This window comes from Trichomycterus rosablanca, chromosome 14 (assembly GCF_030014385.1).
Source record: "Trichomycterus rosablanca isolate fTriRos1 chromosome 14, fTriRos1.hap1, whole genome shotgun sequence".
Taxonomy (NCBI): Eukaryota; Metazoa; Chordata; class Actinopteri; order Siluriformes; family Trichomycteridae; genus Trichomycterus; species Trichomycterus rosablanca.
Window position 1 is genome coordinate 25,184,073 of NC_086001.1, and position 19,410 is coordinate 25,203,482.

The 19,410-nt window shown below is 38.3% G+C and overlaps 1 protein-coding gene and 1 pseudogene across 1 annotated transcript in view; one reads left to right on the forward strand and one right to left on the reverse strand.

Annotated features, from left to right (window-relative positions):
• The window catches only part of LOC134326242 (zinc finger protein 658B-like), a 126,583-nt pseudogene that overhangs the window by 72,524 nt on the left and 34,649 nt on the right, over positions 1-19,410 (forward strand).
• LOC134326776 (tripartite motif-containing protein 16-like) overlaps positions 4,372-19,410 on the reverse strand; it is a 38,475-nt gene continuing 23,436 nt past the window's right edge. The window contains exon 6 of the mRNA XM_063008930.1: positions 4,372-5,159. Within this exon, the coding sequence (XP_062865000.1) occupies positions 4,624-5,159 (536 nt within the window). The 3' untranslated portion in view covers positions 4,372-4,623. The remainder of the gene's footprint in view (positions 5,160-19,410) is intronic.

Below are 19,410 nucleotides of genomic sequence, written 5' to 3' on the forward strand. Positions count from 1 at the left end.
AGGAAACGGAAGACAGCAAGGATTATACACGGTAACGGTTAGATTTAGAAATAAGGACACAAACACGATCGGCAAAACTTCACAACGAGACTCAAACAGAAGAGTTTAAATAAGATTCATGGAACCGAACACAGCTGAACTGAATCAAAACTCCGGAGACGGTGAGCGCGATCAGGATTGGCTGACCGGGGACATGTTATAGTCACGTGACAGTCCAGGGGCTCATGGAAATTGTAGTCCATATGGTTAGACGTGGAATGTGCCCCCTCCATCCACTCCCCAATCACAAGAGGACAAAATCAAAGCTGAGCTGAGTGTTTACTTGATGTCCCCCAGTGTAGATACTGATACAGACTCACTTATATGGTGGAAACAGTAAACAGGCTCGAGTTCCTTTTAAAAAACCTGTAAAGAACTGTTTGTGGTTTTGCACTTTTCTTATGCTGCACATTATTTAAAGTGAGTTGTTTGTGAGTTTTTTATATAAAGGATATAGCTAATTAAGATGTCTATTTTGTTCAAATTATTGTTAATTATTGTTATATTGTTGAAAGGATAATTATAGGTGGTGCTGTTACTATTTTTGCATTTCTGCCGTCTTTTAAATAAAAATTTTTCAATTGCATTATACAAAAACAAAAAAGAAATTGCAATCGAGACTCGATAATACACTTGAAAATACTCGATTTTTTTTTTTCAATATCACCCAGCCCTAACTGTATTACAAATTCATGTGGACAGATCTGTAAAAATGAAATGTGTGGCCCTCTGGTTTAGGTGTTTATGTGAAATCGGCCCTTGGTATAAAGAAGTTGTGCACCCCTGCTCTAACCAATTGAGCTAATCCATTAAGTTTTTGTTTTTAAAATCTTTGTACATAATTCTACACTAACTACATTCAACCAGCTGCATGGCAGCATAAAAAACATTTGAGAGTCTGCACACTTTCAGTGAAGTAGTGATTGGAATTTCGGCTCCTTTTAGAGAGCCGGTTCTTTTGGCTCGGCTCACTAAAAAGAGCCGGCTCTTTCGGCTCCCAAGTGGCTCCTTAGATTTTTTTGTTGCTTAAATTAATTTATTACCAAATTACATGTAAAATGAATTACTAATGTAAAAAAAAAACCATTGTATTAAATGTTTATTATTTAAATTGCTTTATTTATATACTCAACATGGAACAGAGTGCTCCAACAATAAATTATAAAATACAAAAACAAAGACCCATCTCAATTAGACAAAAAGATCTGATTGTGTATATTAATTGTACATTTGCATCTAGAGCGGGACGGCACGGTGGCTAAGTGGTTGGCACTGTCACCTCACAGCAGGAAGGTCCTGGGTTCGATCCCCAGGTGCGGTGGTCCTTTCTGTGTGGAGTTTGCATGTCTTTCCCATGTCCATGTGGGTTTCCTCCGGGTGCTCCGGTTTTCTCCCACAGTCCAAAGACATGCAAGTGAGGTGAATGTTCCTGTCATGAATGTAACCAAAGTGTAAAACGTGACGTTAAAATCCTAATAAACAAAACAAAATAAACAAGCATCTAGAATGAAACAGCATAACATCAACGAAGCATCACTCACACTCAACAAAATATAAATGAAAATGTGCAAAACAAAAAGAAAATCCAGGTGACAGTATTTGTAAGTATTTAGTGAAGATTAGCATTCAGAAAAACCAAGGAGCTCATCTTTGATGGCTTGATCCTGTTTCTCCTTTCTGTTATGATCTGCCCTGTTAAAAAAGATTCTCTCTGAGGGGACAGATACACAGTCTATGTGCCATCACATGTAAACACAAACGCCACCATGTATCTTGACCAATCACGTGCGGTTTTGACAGAAAAAAAAATGGGAAAAAACTAATCGGCTCCCAATCAGGAGCCGGATCCCGTCGTTCACTTTAAGGAGCCGACTCTTAGAGCCGGATCGTTCGCGACCGACCCATCACTACAGTGAAGATCTGCAGAAATGAGCGGCTCCTAAACTGAATTTGTTTGTTATTGCACCAGAAATGCAGCAGTTTCATGTTATTTTAATGATCCGAGATCTCAGTCCTACTTCAGACATCGCTGTCTAGTCATTTCTTATGTTCAGACTTTCTTAATACACATCTAAGAGGTTTTGTGGGTTCTTATGTGTGTTCTGTTTAAACTATATATTTCTTAAAGTTCTGACTGGAGCAGATACGACTCAGGTCCTAGGATTTGTACGTGTAGATTCTGGGTTTTAGGAAGTTGAGCTACTGTTAATTTTTTTTTTCCAGTTGAACTAAAAACAACCTGAATTGATGTTTTAACTGTTCATTAAGACTTCACTAAGAGTTATTACCATCAAGCAAATGTAAAGCATATTTCTGTATGAAGAGCATCTGTTTCTAGATAATATACACTGAGGTTTAAAGCATAATGGAGCGGGTTCAGTAATTGTGTAGTAGTTTAAAAGTGACAGTAAGTCTGTGTCTGTTTCTGTTACTTATTCTGAATTGTGTTTGTTTGTAAACTGTGAATTAGTTCTTAATCTGGTCGTGATGTTAGTGAATTAAACCTACATCACTCTGATGGTCTGACCGATGAGCTGTCTGTTCTGACCTGCTGCTTAAGCCCGGCTAGCTCAGTCGGTAGAGCATGAGCTAGCATTAATCTCAAGGTCGTGGGTTTGATCTCCGTACGTACACTTTTGGACTTAAACTAACGAACGAGTGAGCTTTCTCTAACTAGCAGGTCCGATTGACCTGGGCTTCAAACGTTGTCTCTGACAAGTGTGAGCTCTGTGTACTTTGGTCAGTAGAAGTAGTTTTATAGCTTTATAAAAACATTTTACTTACTTACTATTTCCATTCTTGCAGGAGTGTGGGTTTACCTTCCACTTCAATAGTGAGGCGTGTCCAGCTCTGCTACACAAACTGTCATTTGTGTCCCTGTTAAAAACTTATAAATAAAGACACATTTAAAACGTTCATCTTTTATTACAGGTTTAAAGTTGCATAAAACAAATGTTTGTACAAATAATATAAAACCAAAGTACAAAATAAACATTTCACTTATTTTAATTATCTCACAAATCACTTCTCAGTTTTAAAGGTCAAAGGCAGCAGCATCTTTTAGATCAGAACAGCTATTAACATTAAATATCACTAAAGAGGAAATCCTGAAGACAGCAATGTAAACCTTTCATTTAAATACAAGCTGCAGTAAAGTTACATAGTTGACCCATTGTAAAGAAAGAACCTCACATTTGGGTTGTTGTAATAACACAATGGTTAAACTGCACAACACAACAACCTTAAAACATTTTCACATGCATTCGGCCTTTTCTTTCCTGTATACCAAAAACAGTCACAAATCAGGTCTACAACACGTTACAAAAACACTTGGGACATTTTTATTTTTGCCTTCTTTATCTTGAAAGTTTACATTGTATTGAAACTAAAATAACCAAATAAGTAATTAACATTTATGTTCAATCATCATCTTAACACATATTACAAACTAATCAAGCTCGTCAAATTTAAGACATTGTTCACGTAAACAAAAATCTCAAGTGGAAGCACAAGATTCATTTATTTATAGACGGTGCTGTTTATGGTTTTACACTTCAAAACATGAACAGTTTTCAAAAAAATAACAACAAACCCAACAGGAACATTTAATAATTAAAAAAATAAAATAATAATAATAATAATAATAGCAATAATAATAAGAATGTCACAAATCTGTACCCAAGCAACAAGCTGTAATTTATTTATTTATTAATTTATTTTGGTTTCAATACAACATCACATCAGCAAGAAAAAATGTGATTTGTAAGGTGTTGCAGGCAGCAAAGACGACTTTTCTGGTACATAGGAAAGAACAAATAAATATTACAAAATATTACCACCGATATCAGCAAGTAACTTTGTTTAACTGCCTTTGAAAATCAAAGGTCTCCTTGTTCTGAATTTATTATTAGCTAAACTTAAAAAAGCCAAATTACAATCTTTACTGTTTAACTGACTTTTAAAGTGGAATTTATAATCATGTGGAGATCATCATCCTCATCTAGTGGTGCTAGAGATACATTACATCTTGTTCAATAGGTACAGATTTGTGACTTTATTATTATTATTATTAATGTATTTTTTATTCTTTTTAATAGTATTTGCATAATTTTATTTGCATTTTTCATACTGTCTCAACTTTTTCTGATTTGGGGAGTGTAATAGACTTGAGAAGAAAGAGGTTTGAGGTGAAAATGATCACATTTACCATTTTGTAATGTACAGAAATTTTCTCTTTTATGTTTTTAAATATTCAGTTTGTCTTTTATTTAATTTAGTTTTAATATCTGAATCCATTTGAATGATAAATATTTAAGAAAAGAAGAAATCAGATTAGATTAGATTCAACTTTATTGTCATTGTGCAGAGTAAACAAGTACAGAGCCAATGAAATGCAGTAATACACGCGATGTACACGCGCCGCCATCTTGCCAAATGAGGAAAGGGGGTAAATACTTTTTCACAGCACTGAATAAATGGTGGTTAATAAATTGAAAAAGAAAATCTTTATAAATGTATCACTGCCTCACAGATTCTAAAATCACCCAAACAGTTTAATGTTACACTTTCATGTAAATTTTACATTTAATTTGTTAAATCTGACAGTTTCACTTCTGATCCTGGATAAACACTAAACCCCGGGTAGAGGAGCTGAGTGAACGTGGTCTGAACTCTGTGGAGGAGCTTCATTGTATCAGAGACGCTGTAGAAGGACAGAGTTCCTGCTTCATAATCCACATACACTCCTATTCTAGAGGAACTCAGAATTATGGGAATTTCAGTCCCTTTGTTATTGTGCCTAAATGAAAATCTGGATGGAGAACAGTCTAAACTCCAGGACTGATCATTACGTCCAAACACACACTCAACACCATCTCCCTTCCTGCTGATGCTTTTATATGACACTGCTATATAAACCCCATCATCCTCACTCCACTCAACCTCCCAGTAACAGCGTCCACTCACACTCTCTCTACACACAACCTGAGGGTAATTATCAAATCTATCTGGATGATCAGGATACGACTGTAATGTTCTACTGCAGGTCACCACTTTGTTCTCCTCAGACAGATGGAGGTTTTTATTTACTGTGTTTGGATCTAGTGTGAACCGACAAACATCTGGAGAGGAAACACAAAATAAACCAATTAACATAGAAGAGAGAGAGTGTGTGTGTGTGTGTGTGTACAGTGTGTGTGTGTGTGTGTGTGTACAGTGTGTGTGTGTGTGTGTGTAATTATACATCGCAACACACAATCCAAACACACACAAACACTACACAAACACACAAAATACACAAACACACATTACACATACACAAATACTACAAACACACATACACATTAAAAAAACACTACAAAAATGCATACAAACCCTACACAATCACACAAACCCTACACAATCAAACACTACACAATCACACAAACCCTACACATCACACAAACCCTACACAATCAAACAAACCCTACACAATCACACGAACCCTACACAATCAAACCCTACACAATCAAACACTACACAATCACACAAACACTACACAACCAAACCCTACACAATCACACAAACCCTACACAATCAAACACTACACAATCACAGAAACCCTACACATCACACAAACCCTACACAATCAAACACTACACAATCACACGAACCCTACACAAACAAACCCTACACAATCAAACCCTACACAATCACACAAACCCTACACAATCACACAAACCCTACACAATCACACAAACCCTACACAATCAAACACTACACAATCACACAAACCCTACACATCACACAAACCCTACACAATCAAATAAACCCTACACCATCACACAAAGCCTACACAATCAAATAAACCCTACACCATCACACAAACCCTACACAATCAAATAAACCCTACACCATCACACAAACCCTACACAATCACACAAACCCTACACAATCACACAAACCCTACATAATCACACAAACCCTACACAATCAAACAAACCCTACACAATCACACAAACCCTATACAATCAAACACTACACAATCACACAAACCCTACACAATCACACAAACCCTACACAATCACACAAACACTACACAATCACACAAACCCTACACAATCACACAAACCCTACACAATCACACAAACACTACACAATCAAACAAACCCTACACAATCACACAAACCCTACACAATCACACAAACCCTACACAATCACACAAACACTACACAATCACACAAACCCTACACAATCACACAAACCCTACACAATCACACAAACACTACACAATCAAACAAACCCTACACAATCACACAAACCCTACACAATCACACAAACCCTACACAATCACACAAACCCTACACAATCAAACACTACACAATCACACAAACCCTACACAATCACAAAAACCCTACACAATCACACAAACACTACACAATCAAACAAACACTACACAATCAAACAAACCCTACACAATCACACAAACCCTACACAATCAAACAAACCCTACACAATCACACAAACCCTACACAATCAAACAAACCCTACACAATCAAATATTACACAATCAAACACTACACAATCACACAAACCCAACACAATCACACGGACCCTACACAATCAAACACTACACAATCACACAAACCCTACACAATCACACAAACCCTACACAATCAAACACTAAACAATCAAGCAAACACTACACAATCACACAAACCCTACACAATCAAACCCTACACAATCGAACAAACCCTACACAATCAAACACTACACAATCACACAAACCCTACACCATCACACAAACCCTACACAATCAAATAAACCCTACACCATCACACAAATCCTACACAATCAAATAAACCCTACACCATCACACAAACCCTACACAATCGAATAAACCCTACACCATCACACAAACCCTACACAATCACACAAACGCTACATAATCACACAAACCCTACACAATCACAAAAACCCTACACAATCACACAAACACTACACAGTCACACAAACACTACACAATCAAACAAACCCTACACAATCACACAAACCCTACACAATCAAACACTACACAATCAAACACTGCACAATCACACAAACCCTACACAACCACACAAACCCTACACAATCAAACAAACCCTACACATTCAAACATTACACAATTAAACACTACACAATCACACAAACCAAACACAATCACACAAACCCTACACAATCAAACAAACCCTACACATTCAAACCCTACAAAATCAAACCCTACACAATCGAACAAACCCTACACAAACACTACAATCACACAAACCCTACACCATCACACAATCCCTACACAATCAAATAAACCCTACACCATCACACAAAGCCTACACAATCAAATAAACCCTACACCATCACACAAACCCTACACAATCAAATAAACCCTACACCATCACACAAACCCTACACAATCACACAAACCCTACACAATCACACAAACCCTACATAATCACACAAACCCTACACAATCAAACAAACCCTACACAATCACACAAACCCTATACAATCAAACACTACACAATCACACAAACCCTACACAATCACACAAACCCTACACAATCACACAAACACTACACAATCACACAAACCCTACACAATCACACAAACCCTACACAATCACACAAACACTACACAATCAAACAAACCCTACACAATCACACAAACCCTACACAATCACACAAACCCTACACAATCACACAAACCCTACACAATCAAACACTACACAATCACACAAACCCTACACAATCACAAAAACCCTACACAATCACACAAACACTACACAATCAAACAAACACTACACAATCAAACAAACCCTACACAATCACACAAACCCTACACAATCAAACAAACCCTACACAATCACACAAACCCTACACAATCAAACAAACCCTACACAATCAAATATTACACAATCAAACACTACACAATCACACAAACCCAACACAATCACACGGACCCTACACAATCAAACACTACACAATCACACAAACCCTACACAATCACACAAACCCTACACAATCAAACACTAAACAATCAAGCAAACACTACACAATCACACAAACCCTACACAATCAAACCCTACACAATCGAACAAACCCTACACAATCAAACACTACACAATCACACAAACCCTACACCATCACACAAACCCTACACAATCAAATAAACCCTACACCATCACACAAATCCTACACAATCAAATAAACCCTACACCATCACACAAACCCTACACAATCGAATAAACCCTACACCATCACACAAACCCTACACAATCACACAAACGCTACATAATCACACAAACCCTACACAATCAAACAAACCCTACACAATCACACAAACCCTACACAATCACACAAACACTACACAGTCACACAAACACTACACAATCAAACAAACCCTACACAATCACACAAACCCTACACAATCAAACACTACACAATCAAACACTGCACAATCACACAAACCCTACACAACCACACAAACCCTACACAATCAAACAAACCCTACACATTCAAACATTACACAATCAAACACTGCACAATCACACAAACCCTACACAATCACACAAACCAAACACAATCACACAAACCCTACACAATCAAACAAACCCTACACATTCAAACATTACACAATCAAACACTACACAATCACACAAACCAAACACAATCAAACAAACCCTACACAATCACACAAACCCTACACAATCACACAAACCGTACACAATCACACAAACCCTACACAATCAAACACTACACAATCAAACCCTACACAATCACACAAACCCTACACAATCAAACAAACCCTACACAATCAAACACTACACAATCAAACACTACACGATCACACAAACACTACACAACCAAACACTACACAAACACTGCACAATCACACAAACCCTACACAACCACACAAACCCTACACAATCAAACACTGCACAATCACACAAACCCTACACAACCACACAAACCCTACACAATCAAACACTACACAATCAAACACTGCACAATCACACAAACCCTACACAACCACACAAACCCTACACAATCAAACAAACCTTACACAATCACACAAACCCTACACAATCAAACACTACACAATCACACAAACCCTACACAATCACACAAACCCTACACAATCAAACACTACACAATCACACAAACCCTACACTATCAAACAAACCCTACACAATCACACAAACCGTACACAATCAAACACTACACAATCAAACCCTACACAATCACACAAACCCTACACAATCACACAAACCGTACACAATCAAACACTACACAATCAAACCCTACACAATCACACAAACCCTACACAATCAAACAAACCCTACACAATCAAACACTACACAATCAAACACTACACGATCACACAAACACTACACAACCAAACACTACACAAACACTGCACAATCAAACACTACACGATCACACAAACACTACACAACCAAACACTACACAAACACTGCACAATCACACAAACCCTACACAACCACACAAACCCTACACAATCAAACACTGCACAATCACACAAACCCTACACAACCACACAAACCCTACACAATCAAACACTACACAATCAAACACTGCACAATCACACAAACCCTACACAACCACACAAACCCTACACAATCAAACAAACCCTACACAATCACACAAACCCTACACAATCAAACACTACACAATCACACAAACCCTACACAATCACACAAACCCTACACAATCAAACACTACACAATCACACAAACCAAACACAATCAAACAAACCCTACACAATCACACAAACCCTACACAATCACACAAACCGTACACAATCACACAAACCCTACACAATCAAACACTACACAATCAAACCCTACACAATCACACAAACCCTACACAATCAAACAAACCCTACACAATCAAACACTACACAATCAAACACTACACGATCACACAAACACTACACAACCAAACACTACACAAACACTGCACAATCACACAAACCCTACACAACCACACAAACCCTACACAATCAAACACTGCACAATCACACAAACCCTACACAACCACACAAACCCTACACAATCAAACACTACACAATCAAACACTGCACAATCACACAAACCCTACACAACCACACAAACCCTACACAATCAAACAAACCTTACACAATCACACAAACCCTACACAATCAAACACTACACAATCACACAAACCCTACACAATCACACAAACCCTACACAATCAAACACTGCACAATCACACAAACTCTACACAACCACACAAACCCTACACAATCAAACAAACCCTACACAACCACACAAACCCTACACAATCAAACAAACCCTACACAATCACACAAACCCTACACAATCAAACACTACACAATCACACAAACCCTACACAATCACACAAACCCTACACAATCAAACACTACACAATCACACAAACCCTACACTATTAAACAAACCCTACACAATCACACAAACCCTACACAACCACACAAACCCTACACAATCAAACACTGCACAATCACACAAACCCTACACAACCACACAAACCCTACACAATCAAACACTACACAATCAAACACTGCACAATCACACAAACCCTACACAACCACACAAACCCTACACAATCAAACAAACCCTACACATTCAAACATTACACAATTAAACACTACACAATCACACAAACCAAACACAATCAAACAAACCCTACACATTCAAACAAACCCTACACATTCAAACATTACACAATCAAACACTACACAATCACACAAACCAAACACAATCAAACAAACCCTACACAATCACACAAACCGTACACAATCACACAAACCCTACACAATCAAACACTACACAATCAAACCCTACACAATCACACAAACCCTACACAATCAAACAAACCCTACACAATCAAACACTACACAATCAAACACTACACGATCACACAAACACTACACAACCAAACACTACACAAACACTGCACAATCACACAAACCCTACACAACCACACAAACCCTACACAATCAAACACTGCACAATCACACAAACCCTACACAACCACACAAACCCTACACAATCAAACACTACACAATCAAACACTGCACAATCACACAAACCCTACACAACCACACAAACCCTACACAATCAAACAAACCTTACACAATCACACAAACCCTACACAATCAAACACTACACAATCACACAAACCCTACACAATCACACAAACCCTACACAATCAAACACTGCACAATCACACAAACCCTACACAACCACACAAACCCTACACAATCAAACACTACACAATCAAACACTGCACAATCACACAAACCTTACACAACCACACAAACCCTACACAATCAAACAAACCCTACACAATCACACAAACCCTACACAATCAAACACTACACAATCACACAAACCCTACACAATCACACAAACCCTACACAATCAAACACTACACAATCACACAAACCCTACACTATTAAACAAACCCTACACAATCACACAAACCCTACACAACCACACAAACCCTACACAATCAAACACTGCACAATCACACAAACCCTACACAACCACACAAACCCTACACAATCAAACACTACACAATCAAACACTGCACAATCACACAAACCCTACACAACCACACAAACCCTACACAATCAAACAAACCCTACACATTCAAACATTACACAATTAAACACTACACAATCACACAAACCAAACACAATCAAACAAACCCTACACATTCAAACAAACCCTACACATTCAAACATTACACAATCAAACACTACACAATCACACAAACCAAACACAATCAAACAAACCCTACACAATCACACAAACCCTACACAATCACACAAACCGTACACAATCACACAAACCCTACACAATCAAACACTACACAATCAAACCCTACACAATCACACAAACCCTACACAATCAAACAAACCCTACACAATCAAACACTACACAATCAAACACTACACGATCACACAAACACTACACAACCAAACACTACACAAACACTGCACAATCACACAAACCCTACACAACCACACAAACCCTACACAATCAAACACTGCACAATCACACAAACCCTACACAACCACACAAACCCTACACAATCAAACACTACACAATCAAACACTGCACAATCACACAAACCCTACACAACCACACAAACCCTACACAATCAAACAAACCTTACACAATCACACAAACCCTACACAATCAAACACTACACAATCACACAAACCCTACACAATCACACAAACCCTACACAATCAAACACTACACAATCACACAAACCCTACACTATCAAACAAACCCTACACAATCACACAAACCCTACACAATCAATCAAACCCTACACATTCAAACATTACACAATCAAACACTACACAATCACACAAACCAAACACAATCACACAAACCCTACACAATCACACAAACCCTACACAATCAAACACTACACAATCAAGCAAACACTACACAATCACACAAACCCTACAAAATCAAACCCTACACAATCGAACAAACCCTACACAAACACTACAATCACACAAACCCTACACCATCACACAATCCCTACACAATCAAATAAACCCTACACCATCACACAAAGCCTACACAATCAAATAAACCCTACACCATCACACAAACCCTACACAATCAAATAAACCCTACACCATCACACAAACCCTACACAATCACACAAACCCTACACAATCACACAAACCCTACATAATCACACAAACCCTACACAATCAAACAAACCCTACACAATCACACAAACCCTATACAATCAAACACTACACAATCACACAAACCCTACACAATCACACAAACCCTACACAATCACACAAACACTACACAATCACACAAACCCTACACAATCACACAAACCCTACACAATCACACAAACACTACACAATCAAACAAACCCTACACAATCACACAAACCCTACACAATCACACAAACCCTACACAATCACACAAACCCTACACAATCAAACACTACACAATCACACAAACCCTACACAATCACAAAAACCCTACACAATCACACAAACACTACACAATCAAACAAACACTACACAATCAAACAAACCCTACACAATCACACAAACCCTACACAATCAAACAAACCCTACACAATCACACAAACCCTACACAATCAAACAAACCCTACACAATCAAATATTACACAATCAAACACTACACAATCACACAAACCCAACACAATCACACGGACCCTACACAATCAAACACTACACAATCACACAAACCCTACACAATCACACAAACCCTACACAATCAAACACTAAACAATCAAGCAAACACTACACAATCACACAAACCCTACACAATCAAACCCTACACAATCGAACAAACCCTACACAATCAAACACTACACAATCACACAAACCCTACACCATCACACAAACCCTACACAATCAAATAAACCCTACACCATCACACAAATCCTACACAATCAAATAAACCCTACACCATCACACAAACCCTACACAATCGAATAAACCCTACACCATCACACAAACCCTACACAATCACACAAACGCTACATAATCACACAAACCCTACACAATCACAAAAACCCTACACAATCACACAAACACTACACAGTCACACAAACACTACACAATCAAACAAACCCTACACAATCAAACACTACACAATCACACAAACCCTACACTATTAAACATACCCTACACATTCACACAAACCCTACACAACCACACAAACCCTACACAATCAAACACTGCACAATCACACAAACCCTACACAACCACACAAACCCTACACAATCAAACACTACACAATCAAACACTGCACAATCACACAAACCCTACACAACCACACAAACCCTACACAATCAAACAAACCCTACACATTCAAACATTACACAATTAAACACTACACAATCACACAAACCAAACACAATCAAACAAACCCTACACATTCAAACAAACCCTACACATTCAAACATTACACAATCAAACACTACACAATCACACAAACCAAACACAATCAAACAAACCATACACAATCACACAAACCCTACACAATCACACAAACCGTACACAATCACACAAACCCTACACAATCAAACACTACACAATCAAACCCTACACAATCACACAAACCCTACACAATCAAACAAACCCTACACAATCAAACACTACACAATCAAACACTACACGATCACACAAACACTACACAACCAAACACTACACAAACACTGCACAATCACACAAACCCTACACAACCACACAAACCCTACACAATCAAACACTGCACAATCACACAAACCCTACACAACCACACAAACCCTACACAATCAAACACTACACAATCAAACACTGCACAATCACACAAACCCTACACAACCACACAAACCCTACACAATCAAACAAACCTTACACAATCACACAAACCCTACACAATCAAACACTACACAATCACACAAACCCTACACAATCACACAAACCCTACACAATCAAACACTGCACAATCACACAAACCCTACACAACCACACAAACCCTACACAATCAAACACTACACAATCAAACACTGCACAATCACACAAACCCTACACAACCACACAAACCCTACACAATCAAACAAACCCTACACAATCACACAAACCCTACACAATCAAACACTACACAATCACACAAACCCTACACAATCACACAAACCCTACACAATCAAACACTACACAATCACACAAACCCTACACTATTAAACAAACCCTACACAATCACACAAACCCTACACAACCACACAAACCCTACACAATCAAACACTGCACAATCACACAAACCCTACACAACCACACAAACCCTACACAATCAAACACTACACAATCAAACACTGCACAATCACACAAACCCTACACAACCACACAAACCCTACACAATCAAACAAACCCTACACATTCAAACATTACACAATTAAACACTACACAATCACACAAACCAAACACAATCAAACAAACCCTACACATTCAAACAAACCCTACACATTCAAACATTACACAATCAAACACTACACAATCACACAAACCAAACACAATCAAACAAACCCTACACAATCACACAAACCCTACACAATCACACAAACCGTACACAATCACACAAACCCTACACAATCAAACACTACACAATCAAACCCTACACAATCACACAAACCCTACACAATCAAACAAACCCTACACAATCAAACACTACACAATCAAACACTACACGATCACACAAACACTACACAACCAAACACTACACAAACACTGCACAATCACACAAACCCTACACAACCACACAAACCCTACACAATCAAACACTGCACAATCACACAAACCCTACACAACCACACAAACCCTACACAATCAAACACTACACAATCAAACACTGCACAATCACACAAACCCTACACAACCACACAAACCCTACACAATCAAACAAACCTTACACAATCACACAAACCCTACACAATCAAACACTACACAATCACACAAACCCTACACAATCACACAAACCCTACACAATCAAACACTACACAATCACACAAACCCTACACTATCAAACAAACCCTACACAATCACACAAACCCTACACAATCAATCAAACCCTACACATTCAAACATTACACAATCAAACACTACACAATCACACAAACCAAACACAATCACACAAACCCTACACAATCACACAAACCCTACACAATCAAACACTACACAATCAAGCAAACACTACACAATCACACAAACCCTACAAAATCAAACCCTACACAATCGAACAAACCCTACACAAACACTACAATCACACAAACCCTACACCATCACACAATCCCTACACAATCAAATAAACCCTACACCATCACACAAAGCCTACACAATCAAATAAACCCTACACCATCACACAAACCCTACACAATCAAATAAACCCTACACCATCACACAAACCCTACACAATCACACAAACCCTACACAATCACACAAACCCTACATAATCACACAAACCCTACACAATCACACAAACCCTACACAATCACACAAACCCTACACAATCAAACACTACACAATCACACAAACCCTACACAATCACAAAAACCCTACACAATCACACAAACACTACACAATCAAACAAACACTACACAATCAAACAAACCCTACACAATCACACAAACCCTACACAATCAAACAAACCCTACACAATCACACAAACCCTACACAATCAAACAAACCCTACACAATCAAATATTACACAATCAAACACTACACAATCACACAAACCCAACACAATCACACGGACCCTACACAATCAAACACTACACAATCACACAAACCCTACACAATCACACAAACCCTACACAATCAAACACTAAACAATCAAGCAAACACTACACAATCACACAAACCCTACACAATCAAACCCTACACAATCGAACAAACCCTACACAATCAAACACTACACAATCACACAAACCCTACACCATCACACAAACCCTACACAATCAAATAAACCCTACACCATCACACAAATCCTACACAATCAAATAAACCCTACACCATCACACAAACCCTACACAATCGAATAAACCCTACACCATCACACAAACCCTACACAATCACACAAACGCTACATAATCACACAAACCCTACACAATCACAAAAACCCTACACAATCACACAAACACTACACAGTCACACAAACACTACACAATCAAACAAACCCTACACAATCACACAAACCCTACACAATCAAACACTACACAATCAAACACTGCACAATCACACAAACCCTACACAACCACACAAACCCTACACAATCAAACAAACCCTACACATTCAAACATTACACAATTAAACACTACACAATCACACAAACCAAACACAATCACACAAACCCTACACAATCAAACAAACCCTACACATTCAAACCCTACAAAATCAAACCCTACACAATCGAACAAACCCTACACAAACACTACAATCACACAAACCCTACACCATCACACAATCCCTACACAATCAAATAAACCCTACACCATCACACAAAGCCTACACAATCAAATAAACCCTACACCATCACACAAACCCTACACAATCAAATAAACCCTACACCATCACACAAACCCTACACAATCACACAAACCCTACACAATCACACAAACCCTACATAATCACACAAACCCTACACAATCAAACAAACCCTACACAATCACACAAACCCTATACAATCAAACACTACACAATCACACAAACCCTACACAATCACACAAACCCTACACAATCACACAAACACTACACAATCACACAAACCCTACACAATCACACAAACCCTACACATTCACACAAACCCTACACATTCACACAAACCCTACACAATCACACAAACCCTACACAATCAAACACTGCACAATCACACAAACCCTACACAACCACACAAACCCTACACAATCAAACACTACACAATCAAACACTGCACAATCACACAAACCCTACACAACCACACAAACCCTACACAATCAAACAAACCCTACACATTCAAACATTACACAATTAAACACTACACAATCACACAAACCAAACACAATCAAACAAACCCTACACATTCAAACAAACCCTACACATTCAAACATTACACAATCAAACACTACACAATCACACAAACCAAACACAATCAAACAAACCCTACACAATCACACAAACCCTACACAATCACACAAACCGTACACAATCACACAAACCCTACACAATCAAACACTACACAATCAAACCCTACACAATCACACAAACCCTACACAATCAAACAAACCCTACACAATCAAACACTACACAATCAAACACTACACGATCACACAAACACTACACAACCAAACACTACACAAACACTGCACAATCACACAAACCCTACACAACCACACAAACCCTACACAATCAAACACTGCACAATCACACAAACCCTACACAACCACACAAACCCTACACAATCAAACACTACACAATCAAACACTGCACAATCACACAAACCCTACACAACCACACAAACCCTACACAATCAAACAAACCTTACACAATCACACAAACCCTACACAATCAAACACTACACAATCACACAAACCCTACACAATCACACAAACCCTACACAATCAAACACTGCACAATCACACAAACCCTACACAACCACACAAACCCTACACAATCAAACAAACCCTACACAACCACACAAACCCTACACAATCAAACAAACCCTACACAATCACACAAACCCTACACAATCAAACACTACACAATCACACAAACCCTACACAATCACACAAACCCTACACAATCAAACACTACACAATCACACAAACCCTACACTATTAAACAAACCCTACACAATCACACAAACCCTACACAACCACACAAACCCTACACAATCAAACACTGCACAATCACACAAACCCTACACAACCACACAAACCCTACACAATCAAACACTACACAATCAAACACTGCACAATCACACAAACCCTACACAACCACACAAACCCTACACAATCAAACAAACCCTACACATTCAAACATTACACAATTAAACACTACACAATCACACAAACCAAACACAATCAAACAAACCCTACACATTCAAACAAACCCTACACATTCAAACATTACACAATCAAACACTACACAATCACACAAACCAAACACAATCAAACAAACCCTACACAATCACACAAACCGTACACAATCACACAAACCCTACACAATCAAACACTACACAATCAAACCCTACACAATCACACAAACCCTACACAATCAAACAAACCCTACACAATCAAACACTACACAATCAAACACTACACGATCACACAAACACTACACAACCAAACACTACACAAACACTGCACAATCACACAAACCCTACACAACCACACAAACCCTACACAATCAAACACTGCACAATCACACAAACCCTACACAACCACACAAACCCTACACAATCAAACACTACACAATCAAACACTGCACAATCACACAAACCCTACACAACCACACAAACCCTACACAATCAAACAAACCTTACACAATCACACAAACCCTACACAATCAAACACTACACAATCACACAAACCCTACACAATCACACAAACCCTACACAATCAAACACTGCACAATCACACAAACCCTACACAACCACACAAACCCTACACAATCAAACACTACACAATCAAACACTGCACAATCACACAAACCTTACACAACCACACAAACCCTACACAATCAAACAAACCCTACACAATCACACAAACCCTACACAATCAAACACTACACAATCACACAAACCCTACA